The 23,785-nt window shown below is 42.5% G+C and overlaps 1 protein-coding gene across 2 annotated transcripts in view; it reads right to left on the reverse strand.

Moving 5' to 3' along the window:
• RBPJ (recombination signal binding protein for immunoglobulin kappa J region) overlaps positions 1-22,224 on the reverse strand; it is a 95,059-nt gene extending 72,835 nt beyond the window's left edge. Inside the window, exon 1 of one of the 2 annotated variants that reach the window (XM_084626971.1) lies at positions 22,129-22,224. In XM_084626971.1, coding sequence (XP_084483097.1) covers positions 22,129-22,148 — 20 coding nt within the window. In that variant the 5' untranslated portion in view covers positions 22,149-22,224. The remainder of the gene's footprint in view (positions 1-22,128) is intronic. The other variant, XM_084626970.1, reaches the window with a different exon arrangement.
• Positions 22,225-23,785: the final 1,561 nt, after the last annotated feature.

The following is a 23,785-nucleotide window of genomic DNA, read 5'->3' on the forward strand; positions in this document are numbered from 1 at the left end:
AAAAGCTATTACAAACTCTGAACAGAAATTCAAATGTTACGCACATAGCTATGTCACAGACAATGGAGCAAAGATGAAAAAAAAATCTAGAAGAAGATAATGAAGGGAAACTCTAACTTGTAACATATGGGTGCAGTGCTCATTTGAGCATCTGTTAGCTAAAGACAAAAGAGATGGAACTTTCACAGCCAAAGTAGTCAACATCAGACTAAACAGAAATGTAGAAGATATGCTGAATATACTGAAGCCTATTTCCATAGTCTTGGACAAACTGCAGAATATTGCAGCTGTATTGCTAATGCTGTTGAAATTTGGAAAGACCACCAAGAGACACTGAAGAAAGAAGTAGCCAACAACAAAGTTAAATTGCAGGCAGATGGATCAAGCACTGACTCCACCTCATTTTCTTGGCAATATTCTCATCCCAAAGTACCAGGCTAGATGCCTAACTGCTTCAGAAGATGCTGCTATCACATGGGCAACTAATAGTCACCCATAAATCGTGCCAACCATAATAAATTTCACAGCTGGAGGCGAATCATTCAAGCAGTACATGTTTGCTGATGTTTTAGAAAAAGTCACATCAGTGAACCAGTAGAAGTCACTGGCTAAGCACCTGCAACCAGAGTTTGTTGAAGTGCTAATCAGCTTTTGACAGCAGTAGCCTCTTCTGCAGATACAGAAAGAATATTTACTTCATTTGGACTAAATCACTCAAAGCTGAGAAATCGACTGGGACCTGAAAAAGCAGGAAAACTTGACTTTCTTTTCCAGCCTATGAATAAAAACAAGGAGGGAGGGGATGACATCAACTAGTTTTAAAAGTCTGAAGGACAGCTTAAGTAACTGAGGGTAAGTCTACACTGCAGTTAAAAACCCATGGCTGCCCTGTGCCAGCTGACTCAGGCTCACAGGGCTCAGGCTGCTGGGCTGTTTAACTGGTGTGTAGACTTTTGGGCTCAGGCTGGTATCCAAGCTCTAGGACCATGTAAGATGGTAGGATCCCAGAGCTCAGACTCCAGGCCGATTACACAATTACACAACCTGCAATAACACAGCCTCACAGCCCGAGCCCCGTGAGCCCAAGTCAGCTGGCACAGACCAAACTCAGGTTTTTAACGGCAGTGTGGCAGTGTACACATACCCCAAGGAAACTCGTGTCTCATTTTCAAGGGATTTAGGCAAGTCGGGAATTAAGCTCCAGTCACTTTCATTTAGGCATATTTTTCCCAGTCTGATCTGAAATAATCAGCTTAATCCACTGACTACAGTTAATCCTTCTGTTTAATAAATCATTTAGTTGTAAATGTGAAACATTTTGATAAGAAAAGTTTAGGTACCCAAAACATTTAAAGTTGTTTTGTTTCATAAAAATAAATTTTACAGATTGTGTGTGCTTGTTCTGGCCCTGGTTCTCACGGGAGACTTCAATCACCCTGATATCTGCTGGGAGAGCAATACAGCGGTGCACAGACAATCCAGGAAGTTTTTGGAAAATGTAGGGGACAATTTCCTGGTGCAAGTGCTGGAGGAACCAACTAGGGGCAGAGCTCTTCTTGACCTGCTGCTCACAAACCGGGAAGAATTAGTAGGGGAAGCAAAAGTGGATGGGAACCTGGGAGGCAGTGACCATGAAATGGTCGAATTCAGGATCCTAACACAAGGAAGAAAGGAGAGCAGTAGAATACAGATCCTGGACTTCAGAAAAGCAGACTTTGACTCCCTCAGGGAACTGATGGGCAAGATCCTCTGGGAGAATTACATGAGGAGGAAAGGAGTCCAGGAGAGCTGGTTGTATTTTAAAGAATCCTTATTGAGGTTACAGGGACAAACCATCCCGATGTGTCGAAAGAATAGTAAATATGGCAGGCGACCAGCTTGGCTTAACAGTGAAATCCTTGCTGATCTTAAATACAAAAAAGAAGCTTACAAGAAGTGGAAGATTGGACAAATGACCAGGGAGGAATATAAAAATATTGCTCAGGCATGCCGGAGTGAAATTAAGAAGGCCAAATCACACCTGGAGTTGCAGCTAGCAAGAGATGTTAAGAGTAACAAGAAGGGTTTCTTCAGGTATGTTAGCAACAAGAACAAAGTCAAGGAAAGTGTGGGCCCCTTACTGAATGAGGGAGGCAACCTAGTGACAGAGGACGTGGAAAAAGCTAATGTACTCAATGCATTTTTTGCCTCTGTCTTCACGAACAAGGTCAGCTCCCAGACTACTGCACTGAGCAGCACAGCATGGGGAGAAGGTGACCAGCCCTCTGTGGAGAAAGAAGTGATTCGGGACTATTTCGAAAAGCTGGATGAGCACAAGTCCATGGAGCCGGATGCGTTGCATCCGAGAGTGCTAAAGGAGTTGGCGGATGTGATTGCAGAGCCATTGGCCATATCTTTGAAAACTCATGGCGATCGGGGGAGGTCCCAGATGATTGGAAAAAGGCTAATGTAGTGCCCATCTTTAAAAAAGAGAAGGAGGAGGATCATTGGAACTACAGGCCAGTCAGCTTCACCTCAGTCCCTGGAAAAATCATGGAGCAGGTCCTCAAGGAATCAATTCTGAAGCACTTACATGAGAGGAAAGTGATCAGGAACAGTCACCATGGATTCACCAAGGGCAAGTCATGCCTGACTAATCTAATTGCCTTCTATGACGAGATAACTGGCTCTGTGGATGAAGGGAAAGCAGTGGACGTGTTGTTCCTTGACTTTAGCAAAGCTTTTGACACGGTCTCCCACAGTATTCTTACCAGCAAGTTAAAGAAGTATGGGCTGGATGAATGGACTATAAGGTGGATAGAAAGCTGGCTAGATTGTCGGGCTCAACGGGTAGTGATCAATGGCTCCATGTCTAGTTGGCAGCCGGTATCAAGTGGAGTGCCCCGGGGTCGGTCCTGGGGCCGGTTTTGTTCAATATCTTCATAAATGATCTGGAGGATGGTGTGGATTGCACCCTCAGCAAGTTTGCAGATGACACTAAACTGGGAGGAGTGGTAGATACGCTGGAGGGCAGGGATAGGATACAGAGGGACCTAGACAAATTGGAGGATTGGGCCAAAAGAAATCTGATGAGGTTCAACAAGGACAAGTGCAGAGTCCTGCACTTAGGACGGAAGAATCCAATGCACCGCTACAGACTAGGGACCGAATGGCTCGGCAGCAGTTCTGCAGAAAAGGACCTAGGGGTTACAGTGGACGAGAAGTTGGATATGAGTCACCAGTGTGCCCTTGTTGCCAAGAAGGCCAATGGCATTTTGGGATGTATAAGTAGGGGCATTGCCAGCAGATCGAGGGACGTGATCGTTCCCCTCTATTCAACATTGGTGAGGCCTCATCTGGAGTACTGTGTCCAGTTTTGGGGCCCACACTACAAGAAGGATGTGGAAAAATTGGAAAGAGTCCAGCGGAGGGCAACAAAAATTATTAGGGGACTTGAACACATGACTTATGAGGAGAGGCTGAGGGAACTGGGATTGTTTAGTCTGCAGAAGAGAAGAATGAGGGGGGATTTGATAGCTGCTTTCAACTACCTGAAAGGGGGTTCCAAAGAGGATGGATCTAGACTGTTCTCGGTGGTAGCTGATGACAGAACAAGGAGTAATGCTCTCAAGTTGCAGTGGGGGAGATTTAGGTTGGATATTAGGAAAAACTTTTTCACTAGGAGGGTGGTGAAACACTGGAATGCGTTACCTAGGGAGGTGATGGAATCTCCTTCCTTAGAAGTTTTTAAGGTCAGGCTTGACAAAGCCCTGGCTGGGATGATTTAGTCGGGGATCGGTCCTGGTTTGAGCAGGGGGTGGACTAGATGACCTCCTGAGGTCCCTTCCAACCCTGATATTCTATGATTCTATGTTTTCTAACATACAAAAAATGTACAATTAATAAGAAGCTAAAAATATTATGCTATATAATTGCTTAAATAAATGTGTATAGTTTTAGTGTACCCACATAAGCAGCAAAAAGATGTACTAAATCTATTTAAAGGCTACACTTAGTCATAATCATTAGGCCTTATCTACACTAAACGGAAAAATATCTAAGCTACACATAGCTGAATGGCATAACTCAAATCGACATAGCTTAAATCTACTTACCGCGGGGTCCACACTACTTGATGGGAGACGCTCTCCCGTCGACTTCCCTTATTCTTCTCCATCAGGTGGAATACAGGAGTCAACGGGAGAGCGATCGGCAGTGGATTTAGTGGGTCTTCACGAGACTTGCTAAATCTACCGCTGATGCATCGATCGCCACAGCATCAATCCTCCGGTAGGTGTAGACAAGCCCTTAGAACATGCTGATTTACATCTACCAGTGAGAATACATCTTTCTTTCGAAAATAATTGAAATACAAATGAAAGAGTTGATTAAAATTGATGATTTAAATGAAGGCTTTCCACTTGGAGATTTAAATCAATCCACCCTGCCCTATGTGATGATGTGGACTACGGCAACTCACTTCTTGGCTGAGCAATAGGAATGGCTTTCTCTAGTGTTTCTGATATGTACTCTCTTCCAAGGACCAAGTGGACTGGCTTATCAAAGCTCCTAGTCCCAGAAGCAAAGATCCACATTTGGGCTTGAATTGCAATATGCTGTTGCTTGACTGACACATTGGCTCTGTGGAGTAGGGAAGGAAATCTGTGAGCGATCCACACAGAGGATAGCTGAACATGTATTTGCAAACTAGACTGTCCAGAGACAAAATATATAGGACAGAGGAAGAGGACAGAGCCTTGTGGAAACCACACAGCAAGCTGGACATGGGATTAGAAGGCTCCTCCAAGTGAAATACTGAGGGTATGTCTACACAGCAAACAAAAACTATGAGCTGACTCAGGCTCACTGGGCTTGTGCTGTTTCATTGTTGTGTTTTCATTCTGGACTTGGGCTGGAGCTCAAGCTCTGGGACCCACACACCTCTCAGGGTCCCAGAGCTCAGACTCCAGCCCAGAAGTCTACAAAAAAATGAAAGAGCCCTACAGTCCAAGCCCCACAACCCCAAGTCAGCTGGGATGGGCCAGCCATGGGTTTTTCTTTGCTTTGTAGACATATCCTGAATGAACAATTAGAGAGGCAGAAGGAGAGCAAAGAAAGAACAAAGTTACAAAATCCAAGAGAGGACAAGGTTTCAAGAAGATGATCATGGTCAACTGTGTTTAAGGCAGGATCAAGAAGAATGAGTATAACTGGTTAAAATTTTTGGCCAAGATGTTATTGGAGACTTTCAGAGCCATTTAAGTGGAGTGCAAGGGCGGAAGCGGAACTGGATGGAATTAGAGGAAAGGAACTCCAGACAGCAGTCATAAATGATGCATTCAATGAGTTTAGCAATAAAGGAAGAAGGGAGACAGGGCAGTAGCTAGAGAAACAAGTGTTTCTCACTTTTTGTTTGGTTGTTTTTTTAAGATGGAAGAGACTAAAACATGGTAGTATTGTGAGGTGAAGGAGAGGGAGAAAAGTGAGAGGTTCAGTAGAAAAGAAAGGGAAAACAGGATTGTGAGCAATGGCGATGGGATGGGAATATGATTTCGTTCAAGTAGTGTAATTTGTGTGCAGAAAAGGCTTAGAATAATAAAATTTTGGGCTTGAAAATTTCAAACACCAGAAGCAAGTTGGAAGCTTTCCCTTGTGAGTGGAAGAGCCTCCTTCTTTAGATACTTCATGTGTATCAACTATCAATTTCTGTAGAAAGCTTTAATTTTTTAAAAAAGTGTAAGTATTACAATTGAAAAGATAAGCTTTCAAATCTGATGACACAGTGTCATCTTCCTGAGTCTGCAGATTGATGGTCATAGCCCCTCTGCTGCTACACCTAACTGTTAAATTGCTATAGTTTGAAATTAACAAGACTTTACTAAATTTCACTACTGCTAGTAAGAATTCAGGCTACAATTCATGGGAGCACTTACACACATGCTGAAGTGCTATCCTGAATACAGATGCTTCCCTGAATTGGGCCTTAGTGAGTAGCTTCACAAGGCACTAGAGACAGACACTGGAGCTATTCAGCAAGGAAGGATGACCCTTCCAAAAAAAGAAAACAAAGCCTATGGCTACATTAGAGAGCTTACAGCGGTGCAGTAAGCTGCTGTAAGCCAAGGAGTAAGAGCTCTCCTGTTCATTTAATTACTCCAGTCCCCGTTAGTGGTGGTAGCTATGTTGGTAGGAAAGCTTTTCCTGCCCACATAGCACTGTCCACAATGACACTTATGTTGCCGTAATTATGTAGGGCTAATTCACACCCCTGAGTGACAACTTATATTGACTTAAGCTGTGGTGTAGCCATAACCCAAGATTCATCCTCTACTTTCCAGCAGCCTATTGTACCTTATGTGGAGGCAGTTTCCATACGAGTTACAAATGGCCCACCGTGATTATCATACACATTGTAAGGAGAGTGGTCACTTTAGATAAGCTATTACCAGCAGGAGAGTGGGGTGGGGGGAGGTATTTTTTCATGCTTTGTGTGTATAAAAAGATCTTCTACACTTTCCACAGTATGCATCCGATGAAGTGAGCTGTAGCTCACGAAAGCTTATGCTCAAATAAACTGGTTAGTCTCTAAGGTGCCACAAGTACTATTCTTTTTATGAATACAGACTAACACGGCTGTTACTCTGAAATAGAAAGCTTGTGTTTGTCACTCAAATCTACCTATTACTCACCAATAGTCTTCCATTGTTTTTTTCAAATGTATCTCTAGGTCCAGTATAGCAGAATGAGAATGTTTAAATGCTATTTATTAAATAAATAATTTTAAAATACTTATTGTAAAAGGGCTAATTTTCTAAAAAACGTGGACCATTACTTTTGCACTTCTCTATAAATTTGTGAGTTCTGCATTTTTCTGAGACTAACCCTTTTCTTCATTTTTAAATTTTTTTAGTCATGACAAAAAGTAAGTAGCCTTAGCCATGACCTATGACAGAAAAGCAGAAAAAGTGTGCAATGAAGCCAGAAAGAAAGGACGCATAATCAAAATCACAAGCAAGAGTATAACATTTTAAATTAAATAGAGAGCTGATCAACAATGCTATAATTAAATACAGAGAACAAAAAACAACACAGAACTGTTTTCTTCCTTCAGATTGCAATCGGTGTTTCTTAGGCTATGTCCACACTAGCACTTTTGTCAATAAAACTTTTTGTGGTCAGGGGTGTGAGAAAACCCACACCTCTGACTGCCATAAGTTTCACTGACAAAAGCACCAGTGTGGACAGCGCTACGTCTGCTGGAGATCCTCTCCCACCAACATAGCTATTGCCACTCGTTGGGGCTGGTTTAATTATGCCAACGGAAGAGCACTCTCCTGTCAGCAAAGAACTTGCTCATCACCATAGTTTAATAGGCAAAACATAGGAGACTTGGGTTGCAGAGCAACTCTGACATTTGTTTTAACTAATGGTTGTCAGTGTTAATCAAGTGCCGTTCTCTGTCTCAAGAAGAGCGCAGCAAACATGTCTCTGCAGCAAGTCTCCAGTGGAGATTTTATCGTATTAGTCCCTTACATATTTAATTTAGTCAGTACAATATTTTTACATTACAACATTCTATAGAGTTTTTAAATTTTCCCATTTTGAAGATCCTTAGGGGCATGGTCAAAGGTTACTTGAAATTAAATTCCTAGCTTCCCATCTGTGACAGGGTATATGAACCCCTCACTGGACAGCAAAGAGCAGATCTGCACAGAGGAGGACCCATGCCGAGCATGCTCCACTTGGAGGTGCAATCTACAAGGGAGACGCTCAATTAAGGGTGGACAGAGCAGGGAGGAGGATCGACTCTGGAAGCTCCAGAGCAGAAGGCAGCCACATACAAACTGAGTGAAGATATGCTGGAGAGCAGCAGCCCTTGAGGGACAGAGGGTGGGGGTAGACAACCACCAGAACAGACTGCAAAAGACAAGATGGAGGTAGGAAATGGCCCAGGGAGGCTGACTCGAGGCAATTTAGGGGAAGGCTGGTAAGCAGGCCTCACGGGGACATAGGTCAGAACCCGGTGGAGCGGGAGGGCCCACATTCCTCTAGTCTTTCAACTGTAATCATTAGGCGGGGGGGACTGCTATAGACCGAAATCACTGGGGATGGGGGAACCGCCAAAGACTGTAACCACTAGGCAGCAGACCCCGGGCCTGATCACACCATCTCCAAGAGTAATTTACAGTAACCAGCTGTTCCACTGTCACCTATCCCAAGTATATTTTTCATTGCATCCAGTAAGATCAGCATAGTAAGCTATAAGTTTCTGTTAACAATCAGCAATGATAGTGTTAATATTGGCATTTATGGCCTCCTTTGTAAAGTGTATTTAATTTCTGGAGGTGCTCTATAAAGCTAAATATTAGTTAAGTCACTGGGATGTAAAGATATGATTGCTTGAGCTGAACTGAGACAGTTCATGTCTCAAACTTGTCACAGGCTCCTGTAGTATCAGGACAGATTCACATTTAGATTATTTTCTTCCACCCCACAAAGGCCAGAAGATTAAGTTCTGCAGTGCAACTTTTCACCTACAGAATCATAGACTACACATGGCCTTAAACATATATTGAACTTGTCAACATCATAAATACTCAAACAAGGCAGGGATGTAATTATTTCCTTTGTATTCTATAAAAAAGTTACAATTGTTTAAGAGCTGGTGTAATTGGGAAAATCTCATCAGTTGTGTTTAGAACTAAAAGCTGAGAAAGATCTGTATTCTAAAGAATGTGTACCTGTCTAACGCTTCAATATCTGCTTTGCTAGGTAGCTATCAGCAGTGACTGTGAAACTCCAGAAGAGGTGGCGGGGAGGGCAGGGAGAGAAATAGCTGGTTGATATCTTAATCATTCATATGAAATGGCTGGAAAATATCTGTAAATTAATTTCACACACAGGGAGTCATGGTCCCAACTAATTATTTCGGTTAACTACTCTACTACCTCTCTACTGTCCTGAGATAAAATACAATTAGGTTTTAAAAGCAGAGTTGTGATTAGGAAAGTTATTTTCAGTACACACACAAAAAAGTTAGCTGGAGAATTCCCAGTTCACCTCCACCAACCATGGAATGTTAGAAAAAATCTTGAATGCAAAAAGACTAAATGTTGGCAGAAGTGCTCAACAACATGGAAAGAAAAAAAAAACGTTGGCTCAGAAAGCAGTTGGCCACAGGAGATTTGGTCAAAGGAAGAAGAAGTACCAGAACTGATCATTGGAAGACATCACAACATATACAAAGAATTGACTCGTTGATTTCTCCATGAAAAAGTAGAAGGAGAAAAAAATCCGTCCCTCCGATATAACTGATTTTGCCCTATTTTCATTCCTGCAGCTCACTACAGTTCTGTCTTACTTTTGTTTGGGAAGCTGGAAAGAGGTGTTACATAAAAGAAAAACCAAATCATCTATGCAGATTAACTTGTATAGAGAAATAAAGAGATGGCCCCTGAAGGTTTCATGCCTGTTCTGCTGAGAGCTCTACAACTGCACTCTTCTTGACACCATATCTGTCTGATTGTTCTGCACCTTAAGAACTTACATGAAGGGAGTAGCATCCCTTCTGTTGCCACTGTAGGTCCACACTAGTAGCAATTAAAGCTATTAAAACTGATTAACCATGCAAATGATTACTCCCTTTTGGTTTCTCTTTCCATATTGTTCTGCACTGAACAAGACAAAAAACTACGTAATTCTGATGTCTTCCCTCAGTCTTCTGATTCTACATTTCTGGTAGGTGAGAAAAAACACTGCTTCCACTTGCCAATAACAGCACACCAAAAGGGAGCATGGCCCAGCAGCTAGAACACAGTTCAGAGAATCAGGGCTCCAGTCCCACCTCTCCCATTGACTCTGCATGACCTTGGGGAATTTTCAACTTCTTTCTGCCTCAGTTTCCCCATTTATCAAAAGTGCTTTCAGATCTATGGCTGAGAATCACTGAATAAGCTCCAAGTATTATATATTCTGTTAGTGCAGATATTGGAGCTTACATACAATGGCATAAATTCACAGTGGGCTTGAAAATATCCCCTCCATTCTCCAACCCCCATTTTAAAGTTCCCTGCAGATAACAAAATTAGTACATATCAGAACTGCCCAAAAGTAGAAGCAGCTGCCCACCAGAGAGAAACTAACATGTTTAGTAAGTATCACACAGTGCCTTGCTGAGCAAAACACCTTTTTCTATGCCAGAGATGAGCAACATTAAGGTAGACTAGAGCACAAAATCCACTAAACCCCTTTAGCAGCCACATAGGGTTTTTTGTTTGTTTGTTTTTCAAAAAGATTGCGCCAGGTTGCTAAGGGGCTCAGTCTTTTAGAAAAGCTGCTGTTGTCTCATATCGCTAGGCTTCACTTCCTCAACAGCACAGGCTCCGACTCTACCCCATGCCATCCAGTTCCAGTTACTGCCCCATTGGCTGACTGTTAGGAAATGAAAACCACATTTCCCCTATCCACCCATCAATGGGAAGGAAGTAACCAGAACTGTGTAGCATGGGGCAGCAGAGTGAAGCAGAATGCCATGTGTCAGGTCACACCATTTAAATCTAGCCCAAACACCCCTCCAACATACCAACAGGGAAGGATATTTGCTGTTACACTACCCAATTCTGGTTACTGCCTCCCCACTGGCAGACATATGCCCCGATTCATCCACAGCCTGGAGAGTAGAGGGAGATAGGCTGGCCCCAATCAGACTAGCTGTGAGAGCCGGGAGCCAGTGAGAACGCAGTTAGAGCCAGGTGGCTTGGAGAGAAGCCCCTTCCCTGCATGCATGAAACTAGGGTGGTTGGGCCAACGAGTAGCATTGTGACCGAGTCCCTGGGCTTCTGCTCCCAGTTCTAGGCTCTGCTCCCCCACACCCCACACTTTAAGCACTGTGTCTGGTGCTCAGATTGGGTGGGCCTAGGAGCTAATTGGGTAGGCTGGGGCTCAACCCTGCTCAGCCTCCCACACATGAGAATATTTTCACCAGCTGCCTCTGGGCAGACCAAATAAAATGATTTGGCAAGCCAAATCTGTCCCCCAGGTTGCCAGTTACTTATCCCCATTCTATGCAGTGCCTTTTCCCGAACTTAAGGTGGGTATATGAAACTGACTAGGCTTTTGTCAAATTTCAGTCTGAGTTTGAGGTTCTTGGTCTGCAAAATTGCTGCACACAGGAGTTGCGGCACAGGTGTAAACTCAGGGCTTGTCTACAGAGAGACTTAGCAAAAGTCAAGCCAAATTGTGACAGTTCATCACACTAGCCTTCCGTGCACCAAGTCGACCTACTGCCTTTCACTAAAAATTTAGTAGAACTTTCGTTCCAAATAGCAGGAGGTCAAAGTACACTATGGAACTTTTAGTGCACTTAGTATACGGCAAGCTAGTTTACTGTTAATGCACGCCTTGGTTTGCCATGCACTAAGTCTCTGAGTGGACACGCTCTTAGACGAGGAAAGGGAGGCCAAAATCTTCTATATACCAGACAGGGTTATCCAAAGGATTCTCAGAAAGGGTTGCTTTAAAGGTGGCACATAGAAAAAAGATGAACCACTGAGGGTTAAGATTGCAAATGGATTTATTTTGGTGACTTATTAACAATTATAAATAATTGGACTAACAGTGAACACACTCTGGCATAAAACCCCTCCTACACACACTTCTGAATACCTCCTCTGAGATACATAAAAATGAAATGAACACACAGATGTATCATCTCATGCAGTGTATTTAAACATGACTGTTTGCCAACCACTCTGCTGTGAGGCCTCTACAAAACTTGATAGTGATTAGGCGGCTAGCGTGCTGACACCACTGCCTATTCCATCTATCTATATCCATCTGTTGTCTCTTGTCTTGTACTTCACTTGTAAACTCTTTGGGGTAGGGACTGTCTTTTTGTTCTGTTTGTACAGCACTTAGCACAACAGGGTCCTAGTTCATGACTGGAACTCTTGCATACTATAATAATACAAATAAATAAATGATACATATTAATAAATGAGTTTGTTAACTAGAGCTACTCAATATTATCCCCCCAACTCTTAGTATTATTTACACATTAGTTTTGATTAACTTAAGACCACAAGCAACAAGTTTTCAAAGTAGCATTGTGAATTGGCATTATGTTGAACATTGTAAAGCTACAATAATTCTGTGGGTGTTTTATATCTTGATTAACCAGCGTTCTCAAGTTTGAAGATACTGTTTAAATGTGGTTTCTTACAAACCACCCATACCATCACATTACAGAGTGGGGCAGGGGAAGGGAGAGCAGGGGAAAGGGAGTTTACCCCCTGCATGAAAGGCCAAAGAAAGACAAATGTTTTTATTTGATTTAACCGTATATTGTTGAAGAAGCCAGATGTTTAAGTTAACAGGGAGAAACATTAAATCCTAGTCTACCCTACAAAAACTGTTATTCAAAAAATGTTTGATAAAGGTACCGAAGAATGAAGTTAACTAAAATGCTGCTGACCACAATTCTGCAGTCAGTGTAGTCTAGGACAAATTATGTCCAGTATTATGTCAGCTAATCATGATTAAATGATGACTAGCTGACAAGATGTTGAACACAATCTATCCTTGCTACACTGACCACAGTCATGGTTGGTTTCATGTCAGCTAATTTGATTCTTCACACCAGTAAAACTTTGCAGTAAAGATTTCATATTCTAAAGTTATGTAGTGAAGAAAAGCCCCAAGAAAATATAAAACAGGACACAGCATTACCAAGAAGGATAACAACGTGTAAGAGAAACATTTTAAAGTGTGTTTGTATGAAATGGTATGATCATTACAAATATGCCATCTTGTGTGTATTTTAATCCCTTTCTGCTTATTTTTTGACAAAACCGGGTTTGAAATTTACAAATATGGGTTTGAAATTTACTGTTCTTAGATTCAATAACAGTATAATGATTTTTGAATGGTTACTCTCAATAATTTCCTCCTTAAATAAACGGATCAGCTGTTGGACAGGTGCTCTTTTGTTGCTTGCCTATTTCATAGCCTATTCCTCTGCATCATATAAACTTGCTTATTGAAATTATGTGTAAGAATCAGTATTACCCATGTCTTGGTACACATATGAAAGCTTATTGTGAATTTCTTAATATTGTATGATGACCTTCCACAGTGGAACATCAATCACTCAGCAAATTCAAGTAGGAGGTCAATTTTATGTTGGAAAAATGTACAGCTTTATTAGAATATAAACACTTAAAATTTACATAAAAATTTGTTGACAGATTTACGCATTCACCCTGAAGTAGGTGACATTTTTTACTGTTAACCTAAGTAGTGGGAACAGATGAGCACTGGTTATATTTAAGTTAATGAACATTACAATTGTTCCTTTCAGCTAATTTAATCAAAGTATTTTTTTTTTAATTAAAAACCCACTTGCATGTTCAACTATGCCTTTCCTGTAAAATGCTTCTTGGCAAAAAGCCAACAATTTAGTATATTATAGTAACATGTAGATCAATTAATGAAGTGCTTATAATTAATTTCAAAGGACTTGGGATGAAGAGTACTGTAAGAGAGCAAGAGCATACTGCAACCACAGAGTTAGGCTTGGAAATGTTGATTATTTTTTTTAAGACAGATAATATCAATGTTTATTTTTAAGCATTTTTTTCTATTTTTAATCTATTTAAATTTTCAAAGTTGTGGGAAATTATTTGGGGGCAGACAATTATTTAGTGACTGTAGACACAGATTAAAAAAGCTAAAGCTTTACAAACATTAAAAACAAATTGTCAACATTACATGTCAAAATATACAGAGAAAATATCCTTAAATCAAAGTTTAATAAGTTCTCAAGCAGCATTTTTCTTACTTTGCCTATATGTAAATTTTGATTCTCATCAATGGAAATATTTTTTCATCAGTTTCTGTGTGTGTGTACAATGAAATTGACTTTTACTAACATTTACTGATAAAAGCCTACATAAATTTCTGCTTCGCACAGTTTTCTTCTAAAGATGAAATCAAATTATGTACTGCGTAAATTACACTTCAAGAGATATAAGAATGTATTTCATAGTCCTAAATATTTATGATGTTTATATAATTTACATCTTAGGACATCTAAAAGCACAGCTTTTCTTTCTTTCTTCCCCCTTCAACCACTGCTCTCCACCAAAGCAGAGTAAACGTTAATTATTATTGACTATATAGTTTAGTACTAAAACTCTGACCATGAAGACCTAATATCTTTGTAAGCCACTCCAGCTAGAGACATTTCTCCTTCTTTCCATATTTCTCTTCTTTTAGTACAACAGCATCCTGTTAATTTTTACTAATGTCGAAGAACACTATAGTGAATTGTTCTATTGCTAATTTGAAAAAAGTACTCTGTTCTCTTATTTTGACAAGTGCAATTTTCTTTAAATAATTTATTACACTTCATAATGTACTACAGTATATTTTGTAAAAATAAAAGTGTTATATCTCTAAGACTTCATTATTATATTATAGAATTTTTTGCTAAGAAATAAAGAGATGGCCCCTGAAGGTTTCATGCCTGTTCTGCTAAGAGCTCTACAACTGCACTCTTCTTGACACCATATCTGTCTGATTGTTCTGCACCTTAAGAACTTACATGAAGGGAGTAGCATCCCTTCTGTTGCCACTGTAGGTTCACACTAGTAGCAATTAAAGCTATTAAAACTGATTAACCATGCAAATGATTACTCCCTTTTGGTTTCTCTTTCCATATTGTTCTGCACTGAACAAGACAAAAAACTACGTAATTCTGATGTCTTCCCTCAGTCTATTTGGTGCATGTCAAATAAAAGACGTACAGATTAGTGAAGTTCTACATACTACCATAATTTGAATAAAAACAAGATATTTGTTTTTAAGTCAGTCTTTACTCCTGCATTGGACACTGCAGTCCTTTTTGTGGCAATTAAATAATTGTCATAGAGGATTTAGGGTAATGAACAAGCAGCAAATGCAAACACACTAAAAATCAAAGATAATATTTTCATACAACAATCCTTAATAAAACCATGAAAAAAAAAATGTGTTTAGAGCTATCTCAAAGATTTTCAAGGATTCCCCAAAGGTTTCTCAATAGCGAAATTTAGAACAGTAATGCTAATGATTCATATGTTAATACTTCCTTCTTGTGTGACTTTTATTCATTTGACCATAAATGATCTTATAAAAACAACCTTCTAGACTATGTATGTGTGTGCATACAGTATAAACATCCATAGTTTTACTATTCTCAAATCTTAACCATAAAGTTTAAACCTAGAGTGATAGGCACATCTCCCTTCTCCCTTTCATTGCTAAGCTCATTGCACAGCTGTTTACAATTGCTGTCTGGAGTTGCTTTCCTCCAATTCCACCCTAGACCCTCTTCAGTCCATCTTCTGTGCCTTGCACTCCACTGCAATTCCTCTTGCCAAAGTCTCTAATGACCTCTTCCTAGCTTAAGCTCAGAACCAGTACTCCTTGACCTTTCAGCTGCCTTTGACATGCTCTTAATTGAAATATTGTTATCCCTTGGTTTCCATGACTGTCCTCTTCTGGCTCTGCTACTTCTCTAATTGCTCCTTTTGCATATCCTTATCCACCCTCCAACTTTCAATGGCAGTTCCCCAGAGCTCTGTTCTCGGTCCCCCCTTCTCTTTTCCTTCTACATCTTTTCTCTGGGTAATCTCATTCACAACCACAAATTCACTACCATTTCTATGCTGACAATTCACACAGCTTCTTCTCTATTCCTCTCTTTCTCCTCTAAATGCCTTTTGTCTACACTAAAATCTCAGACTCTCTCGCTGACATCTCTGCATCCTCAACATGGCTAAAACAAAGCTTCTAGTCTCCCCCACCACAGTCCTTCCTGCTTCTTTCCTATGGACAACACCACCATTCTGCCTGTCACTCAGGCTCATAACCTCAGTGCCACCTTTGAGCTGGACCGCCAGGTTATGTCTAAATCTTGCTGAGTGCTTCTCCATAAGATCCTAAGATATAATCTATTCTATTCATCCACAGAGCCAAAACTTTCACCCAGCATCCCAATTACTGCATTATCCTACTCTCTGGCCTTGAAAAATGCAATTTTGCTCCACTCATATTAATTCAGAATGTTGCTACAAAGACATTTTCCTAGCATGGCACTTCGACCATGTCACCCCTCTCTCTTCATTCCTCAATAGGCTCTCTTCTTCTCTACTGAATCAAACATTAGCTGCTTGTCTTCACTTTCAAGGCTGTCATAAATATGAAGGGAAGGGTAAACCCCTTTAAAATCCCTCCTGGCCAAAGGAAAAATCCTCTCACCTGTAAAGGGTTAAGAAGCTAAAGGTAACCTCGCTGGCACCTGACCAAAATGACCAATGAGGAGACAAGATACTTTCAAAAGCTGGGAGGAGGGAGAAAAACAAAGGGTCTGGGTCTGTCTGTATGCTGCTTTTGCCGGGGACAGAACAGGCATGGAGTCTTAGAACTTTTAGTAAGTAATCTAGCTAGGTATGTGTTAGATTATGATTTCTTTAAATGTCTGAGAAAAGAATGACTATCCCTGTCTGTGTGTCTTTTTTGTAACTTAAGGTTTTGCCTAGAGGGATTCTCTATGTTTTGAATCTAATTACCCTGTAAGGTATTTACCATCCTGATTTTACAGAGGTGATTCCTTTACTTCTATTAAAAGTCTTCTTGTAAGAAAACTGAATGCTTTTTCATTGTTCTCAGATCCAAGGGTTTGGGTCTGTGGTCACCTATGTAAATTGGTGAGGATTTTTACCAAACCTTCCCCAGGAAGTGGGGTGCAAGGGTTGGGAGGATTTTTGGGGGAAAGACATGGCCAAACTACGTTTCCCAGTAAACCCAGTTAAAGTTTGGTGGTGGCAGTGGAAATTCCAAGGGCAAAGGGTAAAATTTAATTTGTACCTTGGGGAAGTTTTAACCTAAGCTAGTAAAAGTAAGCTAAGGAGGTTTTCATGTAGGTCCCCACATCTGTACCCTAGAGTTCAGAGTGGGGGAGGAACCTTGACAAAGGCCGTTCATGGTCTGTCTCCACACTACCTATTAACTCATATATGCCACAGAGACATCAACTCCTACCTCCAAACAACCCATGATGCCAGCCACTACCACCCACTTGTTACATTTTTTAAACACCTTTGATGCTTCCTCATATGCTGTCCCTCATGCTTGTGAGGAACTCCCTGTAAACATCTCCAAAAACTCACTCATTCTCCTCTACACTCTCTTTTGGTCAGCAGCCTATGACACCATGTGGCACACAGGGCTGCTGTAAAGATGTCAAAAATTTTTCCTAGATGGGTTGCCATGGCAACTGTGCTATTGCTCCAAGGTAGACATGTGCAAGTGGCTCTAGACCATAAAACCAGCACTTGAAGGTTCCAGAAGAACAGACTCTAGAAAGGCTTGATGCTGGAACCAAATTTATTTTATGCATTCACCAATGAACTGACATACATCATCTCAAGGAGATTCATGTAGTCCCATGATACCTGCTTGGCCTCAAGGGACTCTAACTTCCAAAAGACTGAAGAGAACCTGAACAGTGATATTGCTGCCAAAGGTGACTACTGTAAGAAATGGAGACAAACCAAGTACATGAAACACTGCATCAGCATGCTTCCTCTTACATCATGAGGAGAGCCAACTTGAGCTTAAATATGTTTTTGAACGGTCAGAAGTTGGCATATGTTCTAAAACCAATGTATCAAGGGGTTACTCTAAATCACACACTTATACACAAATGCCACCTCACTAAAGTAGTTCAAAAAATCAAGAGCAGAAACTGTCTTCTGAACAAACTAGTAGTTTCCTCTTGGGGAGTCAATGCGCTATGTGGTTTGGGGCTCACCATATGCTACTGAGATGGAGAATGTTGTGCCCGTTTGATTAAGCTCTGCACATGCTACACTAGCAGACAAACAACTCAATCATACCATGAGAATTATTACCAGGCACCCTCAAGACAATAAAACTTGTATGTTTACCAATCCTAGCCAAAAATCCTCAACCTAACAGCTAGCATCACAATATAGCGAATAAACTGATCAGGGTGCAAAGTACCTTTATCAAGACACCAAGATATAGCAAATGAATATATGGGATGTACCCCATCACCAACTGCACAGCAGAAATCTTATCTGGACAGTGCTGCACACACTCTGTGCAACTGATATCATCCTCCGCTCACCATGGTGATCAGAATTGAGAGAGAACCTCTCCCACCGCCTGTAACTCTCACATCACCACCAGGCTGGATGAACAGCAACCTGACTTTGGGCAACTATGCCACCTTTGGAGACAGTTCAATAGGTCCAGGTGTGGCAGGGTTTGCTATGCCAAGACAGACCATGTCTAGGGCATCAAGGACAGCCCTCTGTGCACCTTTAATGCTGTGCAGGAAGCTGCATACATGCGGGATGGCTGCACTTTTTGTGTTGGATTCCCCAGAGGTCTTCCCATAGTGAACACTGCTGACTCAATGGCCACTTACCGGCTCAAGACCATTTAGCTGTTTTGGCATTGGTTTGTTTTTTAAAAGCTTGTCTTGCTCACATGCAGTCATGTGCATACTCTCCCTCTGTAAATACATATAGTGTGTGTGTGTTTGTGTCATATCCTTTTTGTGATACCTACAAAAAACTTGACAATGGAAATGCTGCTGGTATACTAATACCACTGCCTATCGTGCTGACCAATACTGTCTCATTGTTTCCTTGTACTCCCCCCATCTGTCTGTTTATAGCCATCTTGTCTCGCACTTAAAATGTAAGCTCTTTGAAGCCTGGACCGTTTCTTTGTTCTGTGTTTGTACAGCACCCAAGTACAATGGCGTCCTGGTCCATAACTAGGGCTCCTAAGCACTACAGTAACAAATAAATAATAATAAATCTGATAATATTACACCTATAATTAAAAACTGTATAACCATACATTATTCACACAGCTAAGTCTACGAAAAAACAAGCTCATATTATTGTTACCCCATCCACCTCTGTTTGCTTATATCACCCATCTTGTTTTAAACAAAACTAAGATCTTTGGTGCAGAAATTGTCTTTCACTATGTCATATATTTGTATGAGGCTTATCACAATGGGTTCCTGACCTAATTGGGGCCTTTAGGTACTTCCATAACACAAAATTGCTCAGAATGAAGGTTTCTTATTGAATCTATGCATCTCTAATAGCTGATATTTTCATTAATACTTCATAGCCTTAAAGTGATTAACGTTTTCCCAATCATTTACATTCTGCAGAAAAGCTTATGATATTCTGTCCATAAGTTATCCATTTCCATTAGTAAAATATTTTTGAGAATAAGACATTTTCAGTTACTTGTCTGCTACATTTCTAACACATTTTTCATTATCTCTCTCTCTGCCCCTGAAGTGAGTAACTTAGGTTCAATCATAATAATGACTGTATACTTCACTATTCCGATAAAAATGTATTTGAAATAAAATGGTTACAGTCTATAACTTCGTGTAGATAAGAAAGCAGGTAGGTTTTGGTCATACCGGAAAAACAACTTATGTGGTGAAGCGCTAACCTCGCTATTTCATGAACAGGTTACTGGCACAAGTGAATAGATGTATGCAGGTTTATTTACTGTAATTTAAGTTTTAGCATTCAGTTTTCATAGAAAGATTGTTTTTATAGAAAGACATTCAACTTGCATTGACTAGAAAACAATCACTTACATGCTTTGTCTAGCAATCTCAGTGTCAATAAAATTGCAAGCCACCACTGAAAATTTTTCACTTACTGAAGGACACATCAGATTTTAATTTTAACATAGCCACAATGAAAACAGGATATAACATTGCATAACATTAGTATAACATTGCTAATTCAAAACTAGAGTTTAATACTGCTAATCCACAAACCTAGTAATTCTTCCAAAAAACATCAACTCATTCCACTTTATAATATGAAATATTATAAATCATGGCAAACTAAACTACTCCTGTCAAAATTTAGTCATCTGCATTTAGCAAGGTTCTACCAGATAGCAGGTCCTGAGACCATCATTCAGTATACTAACATACACTCCTCAACACAATAAAGCCACACCTGTTAATAAATTTTAGCATGTCTTTTAAAGTCTACCTGTGTGATAGACATATGCTTGAAGTGATTAGCCATAATAATAATAAAAAATGATTCAGGGTCTCAGGTAGTAACAAATGATCTCCCACCTTTAATAAGTACAGTATTATGATTCACGGTTTCAGGGAGTAACAATGAACTCCTTCCTTTAATAGGAATTAGTAAATTTATACAGGTTTTGATCAATACAACCAATTTTAGAATCCTCAAACACACACAGTCTTTTCTGTTCTCATGTTAAAGCACAATGTATTTTCTTCTCTCCTACTGTTAGCCTGGTATAATCATTTCTAAGAAATTTTCTAGGATTATGAATTAGTCAAAAGGTAGTACATATCTCCTAAGAAGAGACAGGATGATACAGACCTGAGAGCATTATTGATAGCAGTTTGCTAATCAACAAGCAAAGAAAATAACTGTCAAATGATCAGACAATTAAATGAAATGAACATAAACTGGAATACAATTCATCCATAACTAACCCCACAGCAACATTTAAAACAAACATTTTAAAGCACTTTTTTGTCTTGTTCCCCACAACCCTTAGAACTCTAAATAGTGCCATCCAGAAACTGTAACAAACACCTGCTGCCTTAAAGAATATTAAATAGGAAAAATGAGCAACAGCAGCAAGCTCCATTTGAACATGAAAGAAACAAGGCAACATCCAGGCAGCAGCTTAGATCTTGTTTTCAACAATCAAGATTAAAAATGGAACAACCATTGAGGCCAAAATGAAACAAGAAAAATACCATAATGCCACTTTTGCCAAGAGAACAAAAGCAACCACCAACCACCAACCCCACCCTAAACAGGCTGCTGGCCTCTCTAACCACATAGCCATAGCTGGAGATAATGTAATCTCATGGGGAAAAGAGTACTTTTGTGTGTTTGTGACATTCACTGTGAAAATATCAAACTAAGTCCACAATGTAAAGATACCCAGCAATATTCTTACGAACCAGGATTTTGTTATGAACAAACAGGTGGTGAGCAGACAAGGCCCGCTATTGTACTTGGAGCCCCATCCCTCAAGAGTCAGTGTGTGTTCAGTGGAGTGGACGCAACTACACAGTGTGACCCAAGACTGGGGGTATGGTGCCTGCTTTGTGCAGTGTAACTCAAGATGTGGCAGAGGTGTGCAAAACAGCTGCTGATGCACCCTACCACTATAGTGAATCTACCATTATTACCTAACAGCAGCTGACTAGGAGTATGCCACCGATTACCATGACACAGTTTACAGGTGGAAGGCCATTATTCAGTATGACCCAGTCGCCTTAATGGGGATGGCAAGTAGTTTTCATGCGGAGTCAATTAGGAGCAGATGGAGTGGGAAGGCTGCTATTCTTCTGTTGGGAGGGAGGCAGCTAAGAATATTCACTTGTAACCCAGAGAATGGTGAACAGGCAAGGAAAGGGGAACTTCCACCCACTTCTGCAAGACAGCAGGGGGTCTTGCTTGGGAAGAGACTGTTCCTACTGAATGGGACCTAGAGCCTGATGAATTCAGCGCACCCCGGCGCGCGGGGAAGGAGTGCTCTGCCCCCTCTCAGCGCGCCCTGCTAGAAAGGAGGAAGGCACCAGGCGGCTTTCCCACAGCAAGACAGGAGCCTTTGTCTGGTGCCCCAGGGCCGGTGGCTGAGGGGGCCTCAGCCCGGACCCGGGCTGGGAAGCCCCACGAACAGGTACCCACCGTGGGGGTGGGGGAGAGAAGAGTGTGCCCGGCACCGAGCCCGCTCCCCCGTCCCGCCTGGGATTTGGGAATCTCGGCCCTCCCTGGACCCGCCCCCAGACTATCCACCTGGGGATCCCGGCCTATCACCCAGGGGCCTTCTCCGGTGCAGCCACCTGGGGGGTCCCAGCCCCCGAGGGTCTGTGTCTCGTGGCCTCCCCCGGATCGCCCGGCTAGGAGCTCCCGCCTCCCCAGACTGGCGACGGGGAAGCAGCAGGGCCAGAGGACGACGGTGGGTGAACCCCAGTGCCCGCGGAAAGGGATCGCTCCCGGCCCGGCGCTGCGAACCCCCCGCACTTACCCTGTCACAACAGGCGCCATCTTCCACAAACTCTCGCCAAAACTCCTACTCTCGCGAGACCTGCCTCCTCCTCCCCAGGCCGAGTGGGCGCGTGCGCGGGCCCGTGAGACAGACACGCGGTCGCGGAAGGGAGAGAGTGGGGAGGCGCGCCGCCCCCTCATCCCGGGTTCTCCCCTCAGACACAACAGCAGCAGCAGGCGTGGGAACCTGCCCAAGCCTCGCGAGAACTCCAGCAGCGGCCTGCCCGGCGCTAAGCCAGACTCGTATCGCGAGAACAGAGTGAAGGGGAGGGGGTGGGGGATTCCCTCGCTGCCGCGCTGCGCGTTTGTGGTCCTTGTTTCTCTGAATCTCCCTGAGCCGGCGGCGGCGGGCGAGGACTAAACCATTCGGGGGAGAGGTGCGGTAGGGACCATTTGCGTGGGGCAGTCAGGCCCTGTCCCACAGGCAGGGAGCGGAGCGGTTCCCTCGCGCGCCTCTGCCTCTTGCCGGCACGCAACGTGCCCGGCCGCGGGGCTGGCAGCGCTCCGGCGGGGCGTGGAGCCGCCCCGGCCTTCGCTCCAGCGCCGCCCTCCCCGCGGGGCGGGACGGCCCAGCCCGGCTCGGGCAGCCGCCCGCGGTAGGAGGTTGCACGCTGGGTAACCGCTGATGTTCTAGCTCCTTGCGGCCCATTCGTCTCCCCTGCCCGCCACCCTCCATCCCCCTCTATTTTAGGGACTCTCTGAAACCCACTCTTTTCCAGGGGCGGTGCGTCCTTTCTCCCTTCCTCACTAGGCTCCCCCACTCTCCCACCCGGGCCTCCCTGGGACAGCCCCCATGCTAGGTTACCAGGGCACCCCAACTGGCCAGGGGCTCTGCGTGCATCCCCCTTTCCCCTGCTCGGTTACAGACAGATAAGTAGAGAACTGCCGTGGTGGTGAGCATGGGCCTCACTTTCTTCAACACAATTAACTTGGCAACTGCCTTTTGGCTGCACTGGAAAGGTAGAGGGGAGAATGAGCAGGCAAGAGAAACAATGTCAGTAACCAGGCTATTAAATGATCTACACATGGACAAACTTCTTAGAATCATAGAATATCAGAGTTGGAAGGGACCTCAGGAGGTCATCTAGTCCAACCCCCTGCTCAAAGCAGGACCAATCCCCAATTAAATCATCCCAGCCAGAGCTTTATGAAGCTGGGCCTTAAAAACCTTTAACAATGGAGATTCCACCACCTCCCTAGGTAACCCATTCCAGTGCTTCACCACCCTCCTAGTGAAATAGTTGTTCCTAATATCCAACCTAGACCTCCCACACTGCAACTTGAGACCATTGCTTCTTGATTTTATCATCTGCCATCACTGAGAACAGCCGAGCTCCATCCTTTTTGGTACCTCCCTTCAGGTAACTGAAGACTGTTATCAAATCGCCATCTTACTCTTCTTCAGACTAAATAACCCCAGTTCCCTCAGCCTCTCCTTGTAAGTTATGTGCTCCAGCCCCCTAATCATTTTCATTGCCCTCCGCTGGACTCTCTCCAATTCATCCACATCCATTCTGTAGGGGGACCAAAACTGGATGCAGTACTCCAGGTATGGCCTCACCAGTGCCGAACAGAGCAGAATGGTCACTCCCTCGGTCTGCTGACAATGCCCCTACTAATACAGCCCAATATGCTGT

The sequence above is a fragment of the Lepidochelys olivacea genome, assembly GCF_965140295.1.
Source record: "Lepidochelys olivacea isolate rLepOli2 genome assembly, chromosome: 4".
NCBI lineage: Eukaryota > Metazoa > Chordata > Testudines > Cheloniidae > Lepidochelys > Lepidochelys olivacea.